Source organism: Limanda limanda, chromosome 2 (assembly GCF_963576545.1).
Source record: "Limanda limanda chromosome 2, fLimLim1.1, whole genome shotgun sequence".
Taxonomy (NCBI): domain Eukaryota; kingdom Metazoa; phylum Chordata; class Actinopteri; order Pleuronectiformes; family Pleuronectidae; genus Limanda; species Limanda limanda.
The window spans coordinates 25,949,725-25,964,712 of NC_083637.1; the positions used below are offsets into that span (position 1 = coordinate 25,949,725).

Sequence of the window (14,988 nt, forward strand, 5' to 3'; positions counted from 1 at the left end):
TCAGTGTGATTTCAAATCATGCACACAAATATAAAAGCCCAGCCTTGCACATACTGGGTAATGCACCGAGAATGAATTGTCCCTATTGGGGCTCGGAGGAGGATAATGTTGGAGAGCAAGATGAACCGACACTCTGTGGGAGTATAGGTTTGTCAAAGTGTTAATCTCACAGGGATGAAAACGTAAAGCTTCAGTTCTTTTTCAGACATTACAGTTAGGGCTTTTTTTTTTTTTTTTTTATCTTAAATTTAACCAGACAGTCCTGGGTCTGACATGCAACTCATACGTGGAAACTGTCAGTGCACAAACACTGACATGTTCAAGTTTAAATACTTTCATATTCACAGATTCTGGGTCTTTCAAAGTGAAGGGAGGAGCTGTGGAAGTAATTATATTAGGCAAAGTTTGGAGGGGATCTTGAAAGATAAAGATTCATACTATTTCCAGGTGCAATTCACAGAGGTCAAAGGTCATGCTCAGTGATTTATTTTCTTATTTAAATAAATCCCCACTTACTTCTTCCAATGCAACAGCTATAAAACACATTATGACAACGTCTTATGATTGTGGAGATCAAGGAGGAATACGATCCAGTACAACCCCCCCTCCTCCTCCTCCTCTGAGCTGTTTTGGGGGAAGTTAAGACAACCTTGAAAAGATAAAGAAAATAGCTGTGGATGCTCTTAAAATCCCTATTAAAATATGCTTGGAAGATTATATGTGTGTATATCTGAATTTTTTCTGTTTAATTTGTGTTGTATTGTTGTTACAATGAGACCTGGTTAAATAAAGCATGTATACGTGTATCAGGAAATAAAACATAACAAATAGGCCAACAACATAAGATAATACACGTCCCATTAATATACACACTATTATATTATATACCAATAAATATTCTGCTACAGAGACAGACTTCTTCTGGAAAGTTGCAAGTCAAATCAGAGTAGATGGTTAATGTGCACAGTGCTGTGCATGTGGACGTTTGTGTGTGTCCACAGTGCAACAATACAGGAGAGATTGTGTATTGTTGCTAGTTGTCTGGTAAAGACTTTCAGAGCACCAGTGGCAGATAGAGGTCATCTACAGCGGATCAGCTGAACATCACTCAGAGCCGTGACGTGAATCGTTTCCACTCAAGGAGCTCAAGCAGCAAAAACACACCTCCTCCTCCACATCCTCCTCCTCCTGCTGTTTCTCTCTCTGGCTTCTCTTCCGTTCAGCGCGAGTTTCATGGAAGAATCAGTTCCTGGTTTCCTTGTGGACTTTCCTTGTAGTTGAGGAACCGGTGCGTCCTATGCGTCCTGCGTCCTGGCACCTTGCGCTGCGCCTCATCTCTTTACGCACAAGAACTCGTCTCGCACTTCGCCGGAAAAGAGTGAACTTACCGCAGGTGAGCGCTGGAAGTGTGTTCATGAGCGACAGAGGAACTAGTTAAATGAGCTTCTTGTTTTTGATCGACAGCAGTCAACTTCAATCTTTCGGACTTTTGGCTTTGGATCGACAGCGCGGTTTGTGCCTGTGACGCACCATGGGCAGCCCGGCTCAGGCGCCAGCATGTTCTCTTCTGTTAATAAAACATGTATAGTAACCTCTTTACTATACTAGGAAAAGGTCACTTCGTGTATTTCTGTTCTTTTTGCGCTGCGTAAGATTCAAGCCACAGACGAGCAGCCGGATCAGGTGCGAGGCATCCGGTGGACCGAGGAGGAGGAAGAGGAGGAGGAGGAGGAGACTGTAGGAAAGAAGGGTTACAGCAGAACGACGGGATTTAAACACAGGACTCTTGCTCTCTGGATGACAGACTGAAACAAAGGAGCAAGTTGGTCCAGGGAAGAGAGGAGATGACGGCGAGCACTTTTCTCCTGCTCTTCACCCTGTCTCTCACAAGTGAGTGGTGTTATGGTCACGTTACTTTTATTCATGTAAAGAAGAGTGTTTTGTGTACTGTTTGGAGTTCAACGTTTTTTTCCTCACGCAAATCTTTACAAGTTTAATGTGCAATTATGACAAATGATGAGGTAAATGGACCTGCAACCCCCCCCCTCTCCCTCTCTCTCTCTCTCTCTCTCTCTCTCTCTCTCTCTCTCTCTCTCTCTCTCTCTCTCTCTCTCTCTCTCTCTCTCTCTCTCTCTCTCTCTCTCTCTCTCTCTCTCTCTCTCTCTCTCTCTCTCTCTCTCTCTCTCTCTCTCTCTCTCTCTCTCTCTCTCTCTCTCTCTCTCTCTCTCTCTCTCTCTCTCTCTCTCTCTCTCTCTCTCTCTCTCTCTCTCTCTCTCTCTCTCTCTCTCTCAGACACACTCCTCCCACTACCACTCACTGACATACCATACATCCCATAACCCTTTACCCTTACCTGTGAGTGACAATATGTGAATGCCTAACTTCAGCTCCAATCATCACATAATTGTAACTCGAACCTTGAAAACAAGTATTAACCTTAAAAAGCAGATTGGACAGTATCATTTTGATTTTATTCAATACATCTTTTAAAAGCTACAACTGACTTCAAAATGAGTTCATGATATGACAAGTCTTACCTTCACTATAGTTCAAAGTCCTAATGCTATCCCTGTACATGTACATGGAACAGTGTACACACATACACACACACACACACACACACACACACACACACACACACACACACACACTAGCAGTAGTGTAATGCCAGTAACAACAGCAAAAAAAGCTGATGTGGAGAAGTGAAGTTACTTTGGTGTCAGAGAACTGCAAAGGACATAGCATAACCTAGAGATGAATGCATGCAGTGTCCTGTACTGAAGAAGCCTGTTGGAAGCAAGTCCAGTTGTACACATGTACAACTCCTGTCCTGTATATAATCGAACACAGTTCACATGAAAGGCGGCTCTGGAGGACTCGAGATGGACTTTTAATCAAACACTGAGCTATATATTCAAGATCCTCCTTTGCCAGAAGCAGATGTGCTCAAGTTACTGATCATGTGTTGAAATTATTGTGTTATTATTATTGTGTTATGTGCATTGTGAGGTGAGGTCCAGTGTCTGTACTTGTAATATTTTTCTGTATTCTTTGACAAGCAGAATGATCCACTAAAGAAAACAGCATAATCCTCAACTTTACGCTTAATTATTTAATTCGATCTCCCAGTATCTTAAAGCTTCCTCCACAGACCATAAACATAACAAAGGGAACAAAAACTCTATTTGAGGTGATGTATTCCATTAAAACAACATGTCAGTTACCAATTTCCTGTAAGAAATAGCCACATTTAGATTAGATGCTGTGCAAAATCAGCCTTAAATAACCCATTGTTTGCACACTGTGTATTTGTACTGTCGAACCCCCAAAGTGTCTCGAGAGAATATTGAGGACATGACCTTTGCATTGTTAATGGTAGCTTACAACATTTGATATACGTTTCTGCAAACCATCACAGTGTTTAGATCATGTTGCTGAAAGGCACAGTGGCTGTTTTACCGCTGTCTCTTGACATTTTGTTTTGTGAAATCATTATTCAAATTGATCAAAGTGTTTGATCAACAATGTAAGTTCTTATACGTAGTAAAAGAGAATTAAACTCAGAGAGTGGATCTAGTGCATCTCTTTCTGGGTTTCTAAATCAAAAGCACCCACAACTCTCCTTCCTACAACTTTTACCTCAGGGAAAGGTTTTTAAAAACGCTCTTCTGTGTTTGTGCTCTTAAGTAAAAGCAGATGGGCTCTTTGAATAATTTATAGAGGGTTATTTTATGCTTCCCGCAAAGAAAGAACCATCATCTGTGTTTAAAGCTGAACACTTTTCCTAAAAGAAGAGCCTCCTTTTTCTAACATGACCTTGTGTTTCATGGATTGTTGAGTTTTCCGTCCTGCACTCACTGAATCAAGTTGATAGGCTTTAGCTCTGGCTTGTTGGGCTTAAAACAAAAACAAAGAAAGAGGAAATTTAAAAGGCGAAAAACTAAATCAGTGCCGTCGTTCTTCATATTCACTCTACGTAAACAGCTGGACTGACAAAGATCAGGTATGACAGGCGACATGTAAAGCATTATTCTGCAGCATCCATCAAGGAAAATATCTCCACAAGTCCAAGTCTGAATTATTTAAATGATGTAATACACCAAGAAGGCGCACAGCACTTCTGTGTGTCTTCTACCATGTTGTTGTGAGTGTTTGTGTTTGCCTGACGGCCTGGAGACTTTAATGGGCCTTGCACTATGCTATGATGTTTGGCACCACTTCTCAGTGACAGCCTCATCACTTGGACTGAAGCTGTTGTAAAACTTAGAGATTGAATACACAAAATGGTACAGACCGCACATCAATATTTATTTAAAACACACAGGCTCTCACAGAAATAATAATAACTTTAATCTACACTGCATTGTAACACATTGGAAATCTTCTTGGGCGTAGTTTGGGCCAAGAGGTCGAGTGGGTGGTCCACGAATTAGGATGTTGGTGGTTCGATGTCTGGCTCCTGCGTTCTGCATGCCAAAGTGTCAATGGGGAAGTAACTGAACACCAAATGGCTCCTGACGGCTGTGACTGATGCATGGTAGAGAAAGTGCTCAAACCTTTACTGCAAAGCGCCTTGAGTGGTCATCAAGACCAGAAAAGATCTATATACTGACAGAGTGGAACCATAGACTGTATGAGTGGAACACTAACAAGTCCAGTTGTGCACTTGTACAACTCCTGTCCTGGAAATAATCATACACAGCTCACAGTCGCTCCTCCTAGCTGACAAATAGCCAGACACAAAAAATCCATCCCCACCCCCTAAAACCCCTTATATGATCATTTAGCACTGGATTTGTTATAGGTCAAACAAATAAGACATGAAATGTTTGTCACTGGGCCTTAGATGCAGATAGCAGTATTTTGGCCAATATTTTTTAGGTTTGCGGTGTAAACAGTGGAAATCTGGTCCAAGACTCTGCCTTCCGTTCACCATACATCATTTATACTCCCTCGATTTTTGGATTATCACACAGGTCGAATGTTTCCACCAGATCACAAACAGTGGGTCTTCTTGTAGGTGATTTAGCTCCAGACGGCATTTTAGTAAATCGCTATATTAACAGCTATTAACATATGAATGCAGACAGCTCTATTCCTTCAGATTCTTGTTGTGCTAAGCTATACTATGCTAACCGAATAAAAATAAAATCAATATTATTATACATTTAATAATTTTTTATTGTAATTACCAAAAGTGCATATATCTGTGCGAAATCGTTATTTTAAAGCTAACACTTTCCCCACATATTTCATGACTTGTCATGTAACAGTAGTATTGCAAATGTCACCATTGTGGGACCAATAAAGGACTTCTTATCCCATTTCCTATCTTATTGCGCTCTCCATTTAATAAAAGGTAATCAGACATTTAACTATGTTGTACTTACAGTGTAATTAATTTATAATTTGACACTTTATTCCCTAATCATTTATCTTTCACCCTTTTTCATACCGATTCATCCCATAAGTCTTTCCTTTATTGACTTTATATAGAGTGGGATCCAAAAGTCTGAGACCACCTTCCCATTGTGAAAACATTACATGTCATTATTACATGGCAAGGTGTGGGATGTGATCTAAAGCATTGGCAGCCATGTTCACGCAACAGGCTGTTCTGCCTCATCGGGGCCACCTGAGATGAAAGTTAGATGTGAGTAAGGTTCTAACTGGTTAACCACAGTGTATCATGCGTCCCCTTTCATTTAGTTCTAATAGATTCCCCTCCCTCGCTCCCTGTTCCTCACAGTTGAAAAATCCAACGTTCAGTGTGCCATGAAAACTTGAAGCAGCAGGGTGCCGCCGAAAAAAAGAACATCCCTTCTCGCTAATCATAGTAAAACAGACAATTCATGTGGCACAGCGGGGGTGAGGCAGTCCAGATATTTAACGCTGTCTGCGCTGTTGTCAGTTTGTTTGACAACGTAGAGACATAATGGCTGCGGGAGCCAAGAGAGTGGGTTTGACTTATTCATACCATCGCTTTTACATAACCAATAATTTAGGGCTGAGGAAACACAAAGCTTGAGGGATCCTCTCACAGGGATGGATGCATGACTGGATTCTTGTTTGTTCTTTTGCTCTAAAACCCTGCAGTAAAGCGTGAGACTGCAACACACACACACACACACAGGCACACAGGCACACACTTGCTGCGAACGCATGATTCAGCCTTGATGGCTGTTGGTAAATTGGCTTCATTTACAGCCAAGTTGTTTATTGTTCATCATTCGTGATGACACTGGACTGAAAACATATTGCGTTAAAGAGGATATCAAGCTCTGAACTGCAACACACGCACAGGATGTGGTGTTACAGCGAGAGGGAAACACATTACCCCTTCTACCAGAATTTGTGCTCTGCTAGACAAACACATGGCAATTATTTACTTGGGGCATTTCTGTTTGGCTGACTGACTTGTGTTCTTTTCCAACAGAGGTGTAAAGGTGCATGTGGCTGTTTGAACGATGTGAAAGCAACCTGGGTCCTGATTGTACACTTTCAGGATATAATGCGTCCTCCCTTCTTGTGTTTTTATTAAAGGTAGCAGGGCAGAGAATGCAGAGGAGCGGCTGGTGAACTACCTGTTGGGACCGGAGCGCTACAACAAACTGATCAGACCAGCGGTCAACAAGACCCAGCAGGTCACCATCTCCTTACAGGTGTCTCTGTCGCAGCTTATCAACGTAGTAAGTATTTAAACACACAGACAAACACATGTGTACATGTAGTGAGTTCAGGACACACACCAAGAAAACACCACGACACCACAGCTCTCTTTGGATTGTCTACAGCAGGGACACGATGCGCAAATTGCAACTCTGCATAAGCTCGAACCCAAAACAAGTTCACCCAGAAATCTTTTTTGTTTTGTCACCTGGACCCAACAGCTGAGCTTCTGTCGATACATGTGAAAGTGTTTTTGTCTTATTGTGGTGAGCAGTGGTGGACCCAAAGGCAGGAGACAAATTTAGGTGAAAAATGGCTCTTGCAGAAATATAGCACAAAAATCCAAATAATGACTAAACAGAGAAATATGAAGAAGGGAAACATGGAACAAGGGGAACGAGGGGAACGAGGGGAACAAGGGTAGCGGACTTACCAGGACAAACAGAAGCACAGAGACTTGAATACACAAGGGAGGCAGGGATGATTAAACACTGGTGAAAAACATGAGGAACAGATGCAGACGATCACAAGGGCGGGAGACAGGACCAAGACAGAAAGTTAAGCTAGAGACACACATGATCCCTAACCCTAACCCATCATTTCAAAATAAAACAAGAACTCAAAAACAACAACCAAATAGAACACAAATGGAAACACAAGTAAACCAGGGCAAGAGCTCATTACCTAAACAGTTTTTCCTCAAAAGTGTATTGCCACAGAGGCAGGCTATGACAGGACAAAGGCACTAAGAAATCAGGATTCTGCTGGGGCTCAGGCTCCCCTGGCCCTGCCCCTGGATCTGCCCCTGCATTATTTACGTGCAGGTTATACACTTGTGTGGTTGGCTACCTCATTTTAATCCAAGCATTGCTCTAGGCAGCAGGCCTCTCTCCCGGCAGACATTCTGACAGTTTGATTATAGGAAAAGCACTTCCAATAACATTTCCACAACTTTTAGCTAATCACCTCTGTCTCCTCAGCTCTATCAGGAATCTCCATCTGAAACTAAGGGACGTGATTGCTTTACTTAAACTGCTTTATTGCATTAACTTGATTGGACCTTAAAAACAGCCACGTAAATATCTTATAGTACTCAATACATTTTTGATGTGTTATATTAAAAGCTCCCTAATAATGTGTCATACTGCCAAACCCATGCAGGTTAGAGGAGATGGCTTTAAGTTGGGTGAATCTGTTTTCCTTTCCCTTTGAGTTAGATCTGATAGACATGTGACCTGTCCAGGGTGGACACAAAATGCATGCTGGGAAAGGCCGCAGCTTCCCCTCAATCACAGGATAAGTAATTTAGAAAATGGATGGAGAGATAACATTTTTTGTTTTTTTTAAAAAAGGTAATCCAAACCCATGGATTATCTGTGTTTTTGGAATATTGACTGAAGCCTGTTATTCATTGTGTGTGCTGCAAACTCTCAGAACCATTTGACATGAAGTCATGACAGCGAAGGTTTTTCAAGGTGATGGCAGATGTAAACAAGATATAGACCAGAAGTGCAGAGCCTGAAGTGAATGGCAGGAATTAAAAAATGCAGGGCGGTGTAAATCCTTCCTAGTTGAAATAGGAGACACTGTAAACATGTTAATAATACATTAGAGACAATATTTCCTTTCTTTCCTGTGCCCCCCCACCCCAGAACTCCAAGCCCCTGAGCCAAACTCGCAGCTACCGTATCAATATTCACTGAACACTAGAAAGATGACACTATTATTAAGAACTATAATCACATTATTGTTACACATTGCTAAGTTATGCATCAGTGCCTAAAGGGTTGACCTTACTCCACCGAGAGTTGCACACTTGTTGTGGTCACACGTACATGCCCATAGTTCCGTTCGTACTAAAATGATGCACATCGGTGGTTCCAAGCTTGCACACTTGATCCCACATTCCATTTCAGTAGGTGGAGATGATGTAACCCAGAGCATGCGCAGTCGACACGTACAGCAAGGTCACAAATGTTGGGCTGCACGCAGGCGTTCGGATAGCCGGGTCTGTGCGTTCTCCAGCGGACACGGCTGGATGACAACATTTTCGTCATGATGACCATGGGGCACTGGCGAATGTGGGAACCATGAATTTGCCTTAATGCTAGTGCACAAGGTCCTTAACTGACATCCTCTTCACGCCTCTGCAGGCACACCTTTACTCAGATGCCTCGTGAAGCATTTCATTGGACATATTTAACACCTGAAATAACTTAAAATAATGCATCTTAAAATGTGTTTTTATCCTAAACTTTTGATCAGGCATGTCTCAGGCAGGACACAACATATCCTGTGCAAAGCTTCACTTTAACAGTTAATTAGATCTGTGACATTTATGAAGGTTAAAAATGTATGGTATTTTTCCCAAAACTGTTTGTGATATTGTGTACACCCCTTAAAGGTTTGCTGTGATATTTGAGTTTGACCTTTAATGTGTCTCGCTAAAACCACCGCCAGTAGACAACATTGTGATAATACACAAATATAAATTTTTTAAGCAGGGTATGATGGAAATGATGCGTAGTGTGTGACAAGATGACCGATGTTTTCTTGCAGAATGAGAGAGAGCAGATAATGACGACCAACTTGTGGCTGTGTCAGGTAAAGTACAATCCTGCTCACTGCTGAGTGCACACACAGTGTTCAGTATGCGGGGGTGTATGTCAGTGACGGAGTTTATGAACATCTCTTCACAGGAATGGAACGACTACAGGCTGAGATGGGAACCAGAAAAATATGAAGGCATCAAGAAACTACGAATTCCATCCAAACTCATCTGGCTTCCTGATATAGTGCTCTACAACAAGTTAGTAGATGCATGGCATCCCACAAAGAGAAGAGCAGATTGTCAGTATTTAATTTATATTGTTTTGTCTGTGTAATTAAAAAATGTATAACTGCATGTACAGTATGTGTGTATAGTTTATAATTGCACAGCATTAAGAGTTTTTTTCCAACATTACCAGGCTTTAAAAGAAGTTAATTTAGGGCTAAAATAAGCATGTTTATCTATGGGTGGAAATCTTCTGCATTCTCTCTCTGCTTTTGCTGAGGTGAAGGAGATTAGTGCAGTATCTGGTTTCTTTATCAGCTCAGCCAATAATTAGGGAGTGATTGGGTTCGTCTGATTATAATCACTGCCAGTGTAAATGGAATTGTCAGAGCTAGTGGTTAGCAGAGAGCTTTCCTACGGAGAGTTAGGGGCTAAGACCGATGTCACTCTCATATCTGTCTGTTAAATAAACCGGTCAGACGCAACAGTGACAGCACGGACCTGAACTGAAAAATATTGTTTCTCTTGATACAGTGGCACCTGTCACAGGGTGAGATAGATGAGGCAGCAGATGAACCGTCAGTTCTTAAAGTCAATGTTTTTTAAGCAGGAAAAATGGACACAGACATTACTGGGTCTGAGAATTTCAAGGTTTTGGGGGGTGTTACTGGTGTTGAGTGCTAAGGACACCCAGCGTCAAGTGCATTGGTACCCAGGATGATACGAGTGGGGAAGTGGGGCCCATGTGGTCCAATCCCACTGAAGAGCTACTACAGCACAAATTTCAGAAAACATTAGTGATAGAGACGTGTCAGAACCTGACAATGTAGCAGTGAAATAAAATGGCCTGGTTTGATGTGCGTCTTTGACCTGGAGTAAGAGATTGCAGCAGGATGCTCTATGAGAAGACAAACCTGTCGAGGAAAAGCAAACCCTCCCCTGATCAATCTTCTGCTGCAAAGCATTGCGTCCAAGGATTCATGTGCATCTAACTTTGATTTGTACCACCTACCTAAACATTGTTGCAGACCAAGTATACACCTTCATAACAACAGGTGATGCTAGTGGCCTGTCACAGCAGGATAATGCATTATCAGTGCAAAAAAATGAAATTGTTCCAAATTCCCCTGATCTCATTCTGTCTGAAAATCTGTAGGATTAGCTCAAAAAGCAAGTCTGATCCGTGGAAGCCTAAACCTCTGTATTTACAGAACTGTAAAGGTCTGTTGCTAAAGTCCTGACACCTTTAGGGCTAGAACTGTTTTTGATGGCACCATGTGGACCTTCACATTATTAGGAAAGTGGTTTTAACATTGTGGCTGATTAGTGTAGAAGGAAACAGCTAGCCTCTGTCTAAAGGAGACAGCAATCTGTCTGTTGCAGCTATAAAGCTCACTAATCAACTTGTTGCAGTTCTGCCAACATCTCCAAAATGTGGGTGTGCATTCATTCCAAAAGGTACAACAGTGGTTTAGATCTTCTCTCCTAACTCTCAGCAGGAAAGTGAATAGAATATTAGATTCGAATATTGGCCTTGCCTCATATGCCTTCATCTAGTCTGACTCAATGCTTTCTTTAATGTGTCACAGTGCCGATGGTGTCTATGAGGTCTCCTTCTATTGCAACGTGGTGGTCTCCAACACAGGGGACATTTTTTGGCTCCCGCCGGCAATCTACAAATCGGCCTGTGCCATCGAGGTGCAGAACTTCCCCTTCGACCAGCAGAACTGCACTCTCAAGTTCCGCTCCTGGACCTACGACCACACGGAGCTGGACCTAATCCTCACCAGTGACTATGCCAGTCGCGACGACTTCACGCCCAGTGGAGAGTGGGACATCGTGTCGCTGCCGGCACGCAAAAACGAGGACCCGAACGATATCACCTACCTGGACATCACCTACGACTTTGTCATCCAGAGGAAGCCGCTGTTTTATACCATCAATCTCATCATCCCGTGTGTGCTGATCACGTCGCTGGCTATCCTGGTTTTCTACCTGCCGTCCGACTGTGGCGAGAAGATGACGCTGTGTATCTCGGTGCTGCTGGCCCTCACTGTGTTCCTGCTGCTGATATCCAAGATAGTGCCACCAACCTCTCTAGCAGTGCCACTCATCGGTCAGTCATATTTAAGTTTGTCTTTTTGCATCTGAGTGTATTTAATATATGAAACAAACAAAATAAACGTGTCTTTTTGCCAGATTTATCTTTCCCTGTAATTTGATGATAATATCACTACTGAAGAATGTTGGGAATTCTGAATAGGATTTATATACTTCTTAAAAGGCATCCATGCTATTTTGTTTTTATGTCCTTGTTTAATTCCTTAATTAAATCCTGAATTAATTCCTTAATTCCTTGTCAGATGCAAGAATACATTGAAAATACTAGACATGGAATTAAATCCAAGTCCTTGTACTGCATGTACAGACTGCGAGTGTTACCGCAAAAATAAACAACATGATAAATGGATCTGTTTCTCAAGTAGGTCAAGGCCGAGGTCGTTGTTGACTGTTCCTGTGCAGGTCTTTATTTGTGGCAACAAATCTCTCTCTTTTTGCAACTCAACATTTCCTTAATTTTCACTTGTTATCTTCACAAAGCACATTTTTTACAGGAAAACATCTCTGTCATTTCAAAGTCACCACTCTGCTGCTCTACATGTGTCTTTTCGACTTTAATAATGTTTCCGTTCCCATCTATATCCAGGAAGATCTGCTTCTGCCACCTTGATCTCAAAATAAAATATTTAAAATGCATGTTTTAATTGGTGCTTTAAAATGAAATTGAAGTGATCTGAATTGAACTACCATCAATTGTATTTATGTATCTGTTCATTTTCTTCTTTTTCTATCTGTCCCCCTTCTCCTAGGTAAATACTTGATGTTCACCATGGTTCTGGTCACTTTCTCCACCGTAAGCACCGTCTGCAACCTCAACGTACACCACCGCTCCCCCTCCACCCACCACATGCCCGCCTGGGTCAAACGCCTCTTCCTAATCCAACTGCCCACCTTCCTCTTCATGAGGCGCCCAGGCTCTTCCACTATCCGCAACAAACTCCGTCAGAAGTACATCGACCGAAGCACCGTCAGGAAAAGCCGTTCCCAGAGCTGCACAGAGGCGAAGCAGTACTCCAACATCCGGCTCGGCGGGATCCCAACAGACAGTGACTCTATCTACGTGAACGAGGAAATGGCCCACAGGTTTTGCTGGGGAGTGGGCGACGCCCCAGATGGGGGCGGTGGTTTGTCGGACTTGCAGAGGTCTTTGGATGGTCAATGTGATGCAGATCTGGAGGAAGCAGTGGATGGAGTGAGATACATCTCTGAACATATGAAGACAGAGGACTATGATGAAGGGGTGAGAGGATACAAAAACGAGCCGGAATAGACAGTATCAAATAATTTAAAATAGGAAATAAAGAATATAGGAGGAAGAGAAGACGCACAAAAAGTAGATTACCGAGATGGAGGATGACAAAGATGCAACAGGGAGGGATGATAAGGGCACGATGAGACCTCTAACATGCCACGTCTGAAATCATTTAGTTTTTGCTTTTGTCTCCCTGTGACAGTTTCCCAACCTGTCAGTCATCTCCCTTTTTCTGAAAACATCGGATATCCTCAGAAAACCCTGCTGACACACACGTACCCACATATTAACAAACAGTATTTGAACGCAGCACTAACCCTCACCCCAGAACTGTTCACCCCTGGGCTTCTAAACTTCCAGAAGACTCCACATCTAATAAATATTACAAACAAGTTTTGCGGCTGAAATTGCTTATGGCAATTTTCATCAAGCTTCCTCCTCTCGGTATCAGCCGGCTGCACTGCAGTTAAAAATATAACCTGATACGCACTTTGGTGTCCCAGAAGCTTTGTTGCCAAGGCAGCAGTTAATAACACACTACGGCTTACACGCAAAACTTTCGGAACTCTTTCAAAATGCTCGCTCTTTTAGTGATCCGATGAATTCCCTCCACACGCATACTTTACAGACATAACTTAATCTTCTTTTATAATAATTCCACTTGTGGCTTTGCTTCCAGATCATTGAGGACTGGAAGTACGTTGGCATGGTGATAGACCGTCTGTTCCTCTGGATCTTCATCTTGGTGTGTGTGGTGGGAACACTGGGGCTCTTCATGCAGCCGCTGTTCCAGAGCTACAACACGCCCACTGCTGACGACACTGAGTGAGTTCACACACCAAAGCGTAACTGTTACATGCATCACAGCACAGCAGCTAATAGCCTGACAAAGACTCTCCTTTAAATATGTAAGACTACAAATGAGCTGACACTGTGTACACTCAATAGAATTGGAAAATGTGTTCTCATTTGTGTCTCCATTGAGTCTCCATTGTGTATCAAAGTCATGGTCTTGCTTAAGCCATGGTCAGTATGGAGAACTGGTGTTGAATTAAAGCAGCTCCAAATGTAAAGGACCTAGAGATTTAATTAGAAATAACATTTTACTAATCAAAGAAAGAAATCATGAGAACAGGAGTGAGGAAGAATGGACTAAGGTTATTACTATAGTATTTTTATCTGCTTTAACTTTTCTTTTCATTTACACAGCTGAAACTTTAAACTTGATATTCCTGAACCTATTGTAACTAGAATGGCACCGTGAGCGCTTCCCTCCAGAAAGGCCAATCAGTCCCTTTAAATTCATTCAAACTTCACCTAATGACACACACTCATAGACATCAGTTTCTTGAAGGTGCCTGATTCTTTTCTTGAAGATCTATGAAGTATTCCCTGGGAAAACAGTGATAATGTCTCAAAACATCTTTTGCAATGTTAGAGAAATGTTAGACAAAATGATTAATCCTGGATCAGATCCATGATCCAGATCCACGCCACAATTTAATGGATTCTTCCTTCACCATTCTTCCTTCATGTGCAGATTTTCTCAAAAACAACCAAACTAAACAAAATAACAACAAACAAACAAATGGACAGGGGGTGAAAACATAACCTCCTTGGCCGAGGTACCCACTTGCTTAGGTCAAATAGTTTAAATGAACTGTGTATTAGAAAAGCAAAGCATATATATTTGTATGAAAATGCGACAGGATAAATTAAGTACATCCTCCCTCATATTAAGCACACTGGTTTTCTTTCCGTAGGATTCGCGATTTCTAGGATTTCTTTGGAACTGAAAATGGAAACAGCTGAGTCAGCATCTCTGATAGGAACTTTGACGGAGAACACCAGCTGAGAGCTGAATCAATGCAGCCGGCTGCACGAGCTGTGTTTGCAGCAGTGGACCTTTAATGCTGGAACACTTTTATTTTTATACTGCATGGTTTATTGTTTTTGGACTATGTATTCATGGAATCTCCACCATCTTCACAAGCATGACAATCTTAAGATATTTTTTATAACTTAGAACTTCTATCCAGAGGACATTATTGTCAAGCAAAGACGAGGTCTGTGCACTGTTTTAGACACAATATGAGTATTTTCCTTAGCGTTAACTTTCACAATGTACAGAACAAACCACAAACCTCAAAACTAGAAAAAACAGCTGGTA

General features: G+C 42.0%; 1 protein-coding gene across 1 annotated transcript; it reads left to right on the top strand.

Moving 5' to 3' along the window:
* Positions 1-1,844: 1,844 nt before the first annotated feature.
* LOC133019089 (neuronal acetylcholine receptor subunit beta-2-like) lies at positions 1,845-13,647 on the top strand. The gene is made up of 7 exons (XM_061085451.1): positions 1,845-1,890; positions 6,544-6,689; positions 9,229-9,273; positions 9,369-9,478; positions 11,035-11,561; positions 12,316-12,806; positions 13,498-13,647. Exons 1-7 carry the CDS (start codon positions 1,845-1,847, stop codon positions 13,645-13,647), a joined length of 1,515 nt encoding a protein of 504 aa, XP_060941434.1.
* The last annotated feature ends 1,341 nt before the right edge of the window (positions 13,648-14,988 follow it).